At 49.4% G+C, this 10,000-nt stretch overlaps 2 protein-coding genes across 4 annotated transcripts in view; both read left to right on the forward strand.

Moving 5' to 3' along the window:
- Window positions 1-3,200, forward strand: part of LOC122862655 (kunitz-type protease inhibitor 1-like) — a 15,983-nt gene extending 12,783 nt beyond the window's left edge. For both annotated transcript variants that reach the window (XM_044168194.1, XM_044168195.1), the window contains 2 exons: window positions 1,296-1,358; window positions 2,425-3,200. In XM_044168194.1, the coding sequence (XP_044024129.1) occupies window positions 1,296-1,358; window positions 2,425-2,606 (245 nt within the window). In that variant the 3' untranslated portion in view covers window positions 2,607-3,200. The remainder of the gene's footprint in view (window positions 1-1,295; window positions 1,359-2,424) is intronic.
- A 2,369-nt stretch (window positions 3,201-5,569) lies between these two features.
- LOC122862634 (pleckstrin homology domain-containing family G member 3-like) overlaps window positions 5,570-10,000 on the forward strand; it is a 43,174-nt gene continuing 38,743 nt past the window's right edge. The window contains exon 1 of one of the 2 annotated variants that reach the window (XM_044168144.1): window positions 5,570-5,879. The gene's annotated coding sequence lies outside the window, so the exon portion shown is untranslated. The remainder of the gene's footprint in view (window positions 5,880-10,000) is intronic. The other variant, XM_044168142.1, reaches the window with a different exon arrangement.

Raw genomic sequence — 10,000 nt, forward strand, 5'->3', positions numbered from 1 at the left:
TTCAGATCCTGGCAAGTGCAGTGTGAAAAGCCCTGTTCAGTTCCACATTGTAGTACCATATAGTACCATACTATACTACTTCCTGTTTCCACTTGTGCCTCCTTCAGGTTCTTCTTTCCTGATGGGAAAACACAGCGTCACGGCTGCCAACTCTCACGCGCTGACACTTTTCACACGCTCTCACGCCACAAGTCCGTTTTCTTTTTCTTTAAAGGGAGTAACAAAGGCGTGTATTTTAAGTTACAGTGAGATGGTATGATCCCAATGTACTCCTCATAATGAAGAGGACTAGACTCTGGACTTGAACAGGTTCAGTCTGGGTTAAACTCTCTGGTGCTTATTCGCCTCGTTCCTGCAGAGTGATTAAACCGAGCGCGAGAGCCATCTGAATCATAACGTGTTGCTTTAAGTAGCTGAGAATATCAGTCACATCCGCTCGTATATCGAACCCTCCAGATTCTCCTGAGAGTCCCATTTGTCAATAACTGCAGAGACAGAGACCATTACCTGCAGTACTACTGCAATACTACAGTACTACACCATCCAGCGCGTAAACACCTGTACAAACTACAGAGACAGTTACCACAGTACAGTACTGTATGGTAACATAAAGTACAGTGCTGTGTACAGTAGCAGTACGTAGTACCACAGTACAGTACTGTATGGTAACATAAAGTACAGTGCTGTGTACAGTAGCAGTACGTAGTACCACAGTACAGTACTGTATGGTAACAAAGTACAGTGCTGTGTGTAGCAGTAGCAGTACCACACAGTACAGTACTGTATGGTACCACACAGTACAGTGCTGTGTATAGTGGTAACACACAGTACAGTGCTGTGTAACAAGTAGCAGTGCTGTGTACAGTAGCCAGTACAGTACAGTACAGTACTGTATGGTAACAAAGTACAGTGCTGTGTACAGTAGCAGTACGTAGTACCACACAGTACAGTACTGTATGGTAACATAAAGTACAGTGCTGTGTACAGTAGCAGTACGTAGTACCACACAGTACAGTACTGTATGGTAACATAAAGTACAGTGCTGTGTACAGTAGCAGTACGTAGTACCACACAGTACAGTACTGTATGGTAACAAAGTACAGTACTGTGTACAGTAGCAGTACGTAGTACCACACAGTACAGTACTGTATGGTAACAAAGTACAGTACTGTGTACAGTAGCAGTACGTAGTACCACACAGTATCACTGGTAATTCTACAGAAGAAATGTGCAGTACTTGGCAGTTTAGCGGAGGTACTTGTTAAGTGTACTGTGTGTTTTCTGTGTGTCTGCAGAGCGTAACGTGTTTTTCAGAGGGATGTTCGACCGTTTGGAGAAGGAAGACGAAAGCGACTCAGGTAAGAAAAATTACTTCACCTGCCAAATATTTTCCAAAATTATTACTTTAAAGAGAAATTACTGCTGTTACATTTCAAACCAGTTTCCACCTGCTGGCTTTTCACAGTGTAGTATCAGTCTGTAGTATCAGTCAGTAGTATTGTAGTATCAGTCAGTAGTATCAGTCAGTAGTATCAGTCAGTAGTATTGCAGTCAGTAGTATCGCAGTCAGTAGTATCGCAGTCAGTAGTATCGCAGTCAGTAGTATCAGTGTCAGTAGTATTGCAGTCTGTAGTATCAGTCTGTAGTATCAGTCAGTAGTAGTATCAGTCAGTAGTATTACAGTCAGTATCGCAGTCAGTAGTATGTCAGTAGTATCGCAGTCAGTAGTATCGCAGTCAGTAGTATCGCAGTCAGTAGTATGTCAGTAGTATCGTAGTCAGTAGTATCGCAGTCAGTAGTATCGCAGTCAGTAGTATCAGTCAGTGGTATCAGTCAGTGGTATCGTAGTCAGTAGTATCAGTCAGTAGTATCGCAGTCAGTAGTATCGCAGTCAGTGGTATCGCAGTCAGTGGTATCGCAGTCAGTGGTATCGCAGTCAGTAGTATCGCAGTCAGTAGTATCAGTCAGTAGTATCAGTCAGTAGTATTACAGTCAGTAGTATCGTAGTCAGTAGTATCAGTCAATAGTATTACAGTCAGTAGTATCAGTCAGTAGTATCGCAGTCAGTAGTATCGCAGTCAGTAGTATCGCAGTCAGTAGTATTACAGTCAGTAGTATTACAGTCAGTAGTATCGCAGTCAGTAGTATCAGTCAGTAGTATTACAGTCAGTAGTATCAGTCAGTAGTATCAGTCAGTAGTATCGCAGTCAGTAGTATCAGTCAGTGGTATCAGTCAGTGGTATCAGTCAGTAGTATTGCAGTCAGTAGTATCAGTCAGTAGTATCGCAGTCAGTAGTATCAGTCAGTAGTATTACAGTCAGTAGTATTACAGTCAGTAGTATCGCAGTAAATGTACAGTATTGTCTCTCACTGAGATCAAAGTGTGGCAGCTGACAGGAAGTGACCTCACCGTGTCCTCCTCAGCCCACATAGCGCTGGCTGTTCTTCTGTCGGTGGCCATCTTGGCTCTGCTGGCGGTCTTGAGCTACTGCTTCCTCAAGTCCAGGAAGAATCGCTCCCATAGGCCCGTCGCCACAGGCCCCGCCCACGTGGCGCTGCCGGAGCAGGACACGCTCGTTTACAACAGCACCACCAAACCCGTGTGACGTCGCCGCTGCTGTCGCCACGGCGACCTGTCGCCACCAGCTGCTGTCTGACGTGTTGCTGTTTGTGTTTCTGGTTGTTTCCTGATTCTCTTCTTTGCTGTTTTTTACTTCAGTGGTTTTAAGTTTTTGTCCTCCAGATGCTGAAGAACATTCCTGCCCCTCCACACCAGAGTACATGGATTTTTATCAGCATTTTACAGTGTTGAGAAAACTGTTAATAAAACAAGCCAAGGTAAATTAAATTTAAAAATAAGCCTCGTTAGCATCACTCGGTTTGGTTCCCACGAGTGATCTTCATTTAGCTGCTGTATAAAGATGTTTTTATGTGTGCTGGGGTTGTGTTCTCCTGTGTTTGTGTGTATATCAGTTTGTGTTTAATATATTAGAGTTAATATAAATAGTTTGGTCTGTTTGGGCTCAGGTTCTTTTTTTATTTCAGATTCAGAATGAGAAACATGTAAATGTGTGTTTTCAGCTGTTTGACTGTAAATACGAAGTCCTGTGTTGTTTTAATCGTCTCAGGTCGTTTGTATCTGCTGCCATCGTGTTTTTAATGTTTTTATCTTTTTCAATAAAGAAGAAACACGAAACTTTCTCCTGTGTTTAGAATAAAAAGTGTTTGAGTGTGTTGGTGGGAGTCAAACGTCTTCACGTCCAAGCGATCACGACAACAAAACAAGTTCCAACGTGTTCCTGAAGCTTTCAGACATTTCAGCCGTGTGATAACATCTGAACCATCTCCGTGACAACCGAGGAAGGCCATGACACGCGGCTGAAAGCTTCAACCTTGACGCTCCAGAAACAAATGAACTGAGATGAAATGAGACGAACACGTGAATTAAAAACATTTAAGGAACTTTTTAATTAAATTAATGATTTTCTTTTAAAATTCACTCTTATTTATTTATTTATTTATTTAAACGCAAGCAACAGAATGATCAGCTGGCAGATGTAAAGATTGTTGAATGTGTTGGATTCATTGATTATCACCTCGGAGCGCGGAACAGCGGCTCGTCCAGACAAGGTTCAACGACAAGCGTCTCCGAGTGTCTGTCTGTCCTCCGACAGGCTGAGACTCGTCTGGGATCCGGTTCAGACCGGTTTCCAGCTGACGGGCTCTCTGAACTGATTGCAACACTTCTGTCTCCGAGTGTCTTTGAACTTATTTTAACTTTGTTTTTCTGGCTCTCGCAGTTTCCTCGGTGTCCAGCAGGGGGAGACGCACGTTAATATTTTATATATTATCCTCTGCTTTCTTCACGCTGTTTATGTTTTCATCCATTGCGTTTTTACGGCTCTTTGGTGGGAGTGAAATGTACTGAGACTACTTCAGATGCGGGTCACATGGGGTTGTACTAAACAAACGCGCCCTCGAAAGCATTTTAAGCAAGAAGCGGCTCCGGCGTGGAAAGAATAAAACCTTCGCTGAACAGCAGCTGGAAACATCTGGTCGGCGTCACGGTTACAGGTGGACCAAAGACCGGCTGCGAAGGCGCGTTTAATGTCTGACGGACAAACGGCGACGCACAGATCCTCGCTGGCCGCTCTGGAAGCCGCGGACCGACCGGTGCTGGCTGATCTGTGAAAGTGAGGGAAGGTGGCTACTCCTCAGACCACATGCTGGACCAGTCCCTGATCCAGTTTGGCTTTCTTCAAGCCGTACAGCCCGGTGCGTGTGATAAGCAAAGTGAGCATGTGGGCTCTGCGGTGGGTCACGAGGTAACGGGTGAGGCCTGTCGGTCCACTGTTCGGTCACAGCAGCTCCTGGATCAAAACCTGAACCACGAGACTCAGAGACTCAGAGGCCGACTCGTACTGAAGCCGCCCGCAGGCCTCCCAGGCCCACAGCAGGTTTTACAGGTTTTCCGTCCCATTCTTCTTTTCCAGAGTCATGACGAAGGTGTGGCACCTTGAAGCCATTTCCCATAGTGCACTGCTGCTACAAAACACTCCAGGGGTCTGACGGTGCATCCCTCTAAACGCCTCCGTCACCCGCAGCCTTCCCGAGCATCGCTTCAAAGGGAAAAACCGTTACTGTTACCGTGGCGACTGAAGCAGCAGGTTCAGCTGCACCGTCACACAACAAGGGTTCAGAAGGTTTCAGGAGGATTCAGATGGTTCAGGAGGTTTCAGGAGGATTCAGGAGGATTCAGATGGTTCAGGAGGTTTCAGGAGGATTCAGGAGGTTCAGATGGTTCAGGAGGTTCAGGAGGATTCAGATGGTTCAGGAGGGTTCAGGAGGATTCAGATGGTTCAGGAGGGTTCAGAAGGTTTCAGGAGGATTCAGATGGTTCAGGAGGTTTCAGGAGGATTCAGGAGGATTCAGATGGTTCAGGAGGTTTCAGGAGGTTCAGATGGTTCAGGAGGTTCAGGAGGATTCAGATGGTTCAGGAGGTTCAGGAGGATTCAGATGGTTCAGATGGTTCAGGAGGTTCAGGAGGATTCAGATGGTTCAGGAGGATTCAGGAGGTTCAGATGGTTCAGGAGGTTCAGGAGGATTCAGATGGTTCAGATGGTTCAGGAGGTTCAGGAGGATTCAGATGGTTCAGGAGGATTCAGGAGGTTCAGATGGTTCAGGAGGTTCAGGAGGATTCAGATGGTTCAGGAGGTTTCAGGAGGATTCAGGAGGTTCAGAAGGTTCAGGTAGAAAACAACAACACAACAAAACAGAACAAAGACTTTAACAGGAGGAAGGAAGAATACAGAACCACGAACAAGGAAGACACACACGAACACGCACACACGCACACATACAGACACACACGCACACACACACACATACAGACACACACGCACACTGCACGCACACGCTCACATAAATAACATCAGTGTAATATGCAATCTCAGTGAACTGGTCTCAGGAACCAGAACCCTCTGCTGGTTCTCTGAGGACCGGAACCCTCTGCTGGTTCTCAGGGACCCGGAATCCTCTGCTGGTTCTCTGAGGACCGGAATCCTCTGCTGGTTCTCAGGGACCCGGAATCCTCTGCTGGTTCTCTGAGGACCGGAATCCTCTGCTGGTTCTCAGGGACCCGGAACCCTCTGCTGGTTCTCTGAGGACCGGAACCCTCTGCTGGTTCTCAGGGGAACCTTCAGTGAAGAAATTCGACTTTTGTGCTGCAGTCATTGTTTTAAACGGTGCGCGTGCGCAGAGGGTCTGCGCGCGGCCGCGGCCGCGGCGCTGCAGACAGACGGAGTTGGAGAGCGCGCAGACTCAGGCGCTGACGAGTGAAGAAGAGTTACTTCAAGTTGCTTTAAATGAAACTTTGACAGGTGAGTCGAACTTTCTCTGCTGTTCAGCGCGTTTCAGACACAAACGTGTGAAAGTGTGTGTTTGTATTCAGGAGCTCCGGATGTTTCTGATGCATTTACTCCTGTCCTGAGCGCTGAATCTACACGGAAGTGTGATTTTAATCTGCTCTTTCTTGCTCAGACATTAGAAAAGTTGAACCGACCCTGTAGTTTGGCTTCTTCTGTTTGAAACCGACTAGAAGTTAAAACGAATCACAGTATTACAAAGTCACGACATGTTAAAGTTCGCTAGCTGCCCTTGTAGCTTGTAGGTGGGGTTGTTGATGCAGAACTCCATTAGGAAATCTTGTCATTTAAAGATTGCGCACTTGTCTGAGAGAAACGCTTACTTCTTATCTTATAACCTAATGATTTCTAAAGTCAGATGGAATCGATCTTTATTTCGGCATTCATCTTATACACAAGACAGCGCTTATTTTTCGTATATTTAAAACTTTTGCTGGTTTCTTTCGCAGCCGTTCGCCACCAAAACACGCCCTAACAGCGGCAGCGAGCCAGCACAGAGGGAGAGGGAAACAAGTCCGGACTCTGTAGAGATTTGGTCAGATTCAGTGAACAGTGGGTCTGTCGGATTCAGAGAAGTCATTGGGAATGTTTGCCGATGTTTGCCGAAAACCAAAATAACCTTAAATGACGCTTTCTTAGAATAATATAGATGTAGTTATTAGTGCTTTAGTGCATCCATCATGTGCCATACAGCAGCCGTCAGATAAATAACAGACAAAACCACCGACAACAACAACAACAACATAATGATGAGCATGATGTAAAGACTGCAGGCACAGCAGTTCATTTGAACCTTAATTATTAACGGCTGGGTGGCTGTTGTTGTTGTTGTTGTTGTTGTTGTGTGATTGTTTATGAAGCTGAGTTTGTGTGTGTGTGTGTGTGTGTGTGTGTGTGTGTGTGTGTGTGTCATTTATCTTCAGTAAATCTAACAGACATGCGCACATCAGAGAGAAACAGCAGCGTCTCCAAAGACAAAACATGAAAACAGCAACGTGAAGAAAAGTTTATACAGTAATCAGATTTATATTATCTGTAAAAACAACAATAACCAAACTACCTGAGATAAAGGAGGAACTGGATCTGTTTCCATGGTAACCAGATGAGATCCCTATCAGATCCGGGCTCTGAGCATGCTCAGACATGCTGCCTTCAACAGGAAGTATCTAGCTGCATTCCTACTCCCTGCTCCTTACTCCCTGCTCCTTACTCCCCACTCCCTACTCTCTGCTCCCTGCTCCTTACTCCCTACTCTCTGCTCCCTGCTCCTTACTCCCTACCCTGCTCTCTGCTCTCTGCTCCCTGCTCCTTACTCCCTACTCTCTGCTCTCTGCTCCCTACTCCCTACTCCCTGTTCTCTGCTCCTTACTCCCCACTCCCTGCTCTCTGCTCCTTACTCCCCACTCCCTACTCCCTACTCCCTGTTCTCTGCTCCTTACTCCTTACTCCCTGCTCTCTGCTCCCTGCTCCTTACTCCCTGCTCTCTGCTCCCTGCTCCCTACTCCCTACTCCCTGCTCTCTGCTCCTGCTCCTTACTCCCTGCTCTCTGCTCCTGCTCCTTACTCCCCTCTCTCTGCTCCTACTCCCTACTCTCTGCTCTTGCTCCTACTCCTACTCTCTGCTCCTTACTCCTTACTCCCTGCTCTCTGCTCCTTACTCCTTACTCCCTGCTCTCTGCTCCTTACTCCTTACTCCCTACTCCCTGTTCTCTGCTCCTTACTCCCTACTCTCTGCTCCTTACTCCTTACTCCCTGCTCTCTGCTCCTTACTCCTTACTCCCTGCTCTCTGCTCCCTGCTCCTTACTCCCTACTCTCTGCTCCTTACTCCTTACTCCCTACTCTCTGCTCCTTACTCCCCACTCCCTACTCCCTGTTCTCTGCTCCTTACTCCCCACTCCCTACTCCCTGCTCTCTGCTCCCTGCTCCTTACTCCCCACTCCCTACTCCCTACTCCCTGCTCTCTGCTCCCTGCTCCTTACTCCCTGCTCTCTGCTCCCTGCTCCTTACTCCCTGCTCTCTGCTCCCTGCTCCTTACTCCCTACTCTCTGCTCCTTACTCCCTGCTCCCTGCTCTCTGCTCCCTGCTCCTTACTCCCTACTCTCTGCTCCTTACTCCTTACTCCCTACTCTCTGCTCCCTGCTCCTTACTCCCTACTCTCTGCTCCTTACTCCCTACTCCCTGCTCCCTACTCCCTGCTCTCTGCTCCCTGCTCCCTACTCCCTACTCTCTGCTCCTTACTCCTTACTCCTACTCTCTGCCCTGCTCCTACTCCTACTCTCTGCTCCTTACTCCTTACTCCCTACCCCTACTCCCTACTCCCTGCTCTCTACTCTCCTACTCCCTACTCCCTACTCCTACTCTCTGCTCCCTACTCCCTACTCCTCTCTCTGCTCCCTGCTCCCTGCTCTCTCTCTGCTCCCTACTCCCTACTCCCCTCCTGCTCCTACTCCTGCTCCTCCCTACTCCCTACTCCCTGCTCCTGCTCCTCTCCCTGCTCCCTGCTCCCCTGCTCTCCTGCTCCCTACTCCTGCTCCTCCCTGCTCCTACTCCCTGCCCTGCTCCTGCTCCTACTCCTGCTCTCTGCTCCCTGCTCCTGCTCCCTGCTCTCCTGCTCCTGCTCCCTGCTCCTACTCCCTGCTCCTGCTCCCTGCTCCCTGCTCCTACTCCTGCTCCTGCTCTCTACTCCCTACTCCCTGCTCCTACTCCCTACTCCCTGCTCCCTACTCCCTGCTCCCTACTCCTACTCCCTACTCCCTGCTCCCCTTACTCCCTACTCCTGCTCCCTGCTCCCTACTCCTGCTCCCTGCTCCCCTACTCCCTGCTCTCTGCTCCCTCTCCTGCTCCCTGCTCTGCCCTACTCCCTGCTCCCTGCTCCCTGCTCCTACTCCCCTGCTCCCTGCTCCCTCCTGCTCCTGCTCCCTGCTCCCTACTCTCTGCTCCCTACTCCTGCTCTCTGCTCCTGCTCCTACTCCTGCTCCTGCTCCTACTCCCTACTCCCTGCTCTCTGCTCCCTACTCCTGCTCCTCCTCCTCCTGCTCCCTGCTCCCTCTCCTGCTCCTACTCCCTGCTCCCTGCTCCTGCTCCCTACTCTCCTGCTCCCTGCTCCCTGCTCCTGCTCCTGCTCCCTGCTCCCTACTCCTACTCCCTGCTCCTACTCCCTCTCTCTGCTCCTGCTCCCTACTCCTACTCTCTGCTCCTGCTCCTCCTGCTCCTGCTCCTACTCCCTACTCTCTGCTCCCTACTCCCTGCTCTCTGCTCCCTGCTCCCTACTCCCTGTTCCCTGCTCCCTACTCCCTACTCCCTGCTCTCTGCTCCTTACTCCCTGCTCCCTGCTCCTTACTCCCTGCTCTCTACTCCCTACTCCCTACTCCCTGCTCCTTACTCCCTGCTCCCTACTCCCTACTCTCTGCTCCCTACTCCCTGCTCTCTGCTCCCTGCTCCCTACTCCCTGTTCCCTGCTCCTTACTCCCTGCTCTCTGCTCCCTGCTCCCTACTCCCTACTCTCTGCCCTGCTCTCTGCTCCTGCTCCTACTCCTGCTCTCTGTTCCTGCTCCTGCTCCCTACTCCCTGTTCCTGCTCCTTACTCCCTGCTCTCTGTTCCTGCTCCCTACTCCCTGCTCTCTGCTCCCTGCTCCCTACTCCCTGCTCCCCTGCTCCTACTCCCTGTTCCCTGCTCCTTACTCCCTGCTCCCTACTCCCTACTCTCTGCTCCCTACTCCCTGCTCTCTGCTCCCTGCTCCCTACTCCCTACTCCCTGCTCTCTGCTCCTTACTCCCTGCTCCCTGCTCCTTACTCCCTGCTCCTTACTCCCTGCTCCTTACTCCCTGCTCCCTACTCTCTGCTCCCTACTCCTTGCTCTCTACTCCCTACTCCCTACTCTCTGCTCCTTACTCCCTGCTCCCTGTTCCCTGGCCTAGCCTAGCCTAGCTTAGCCTAGCCTACTGCTCGCAGCAGTGTCTTTGCACAATTCTTAAACTGAGTTTGAAAGGATGGAAGAGGATATTGAAATCATAAGAGAATACTTTGAACGAAGGACATGATGCAGCCTAATTCTTGATGTGCTTTCAACATATCAT

This window comes from Siniperca chuatsi, linkage group LG16 (genome assembly GCF_020085105.1).
Source record: "Siniperca chuatsi isolate FFG_IHB_CAS linkage group LG16, ASM2008510v1, whole genome shotgun sequence".
Lineage (NCBI taxonomy): Eukaryota > Metazoa > Chordata > Actinopteri > Centrarchiformes > Sinipercidae > Siniperca > Siniperca chuatsi.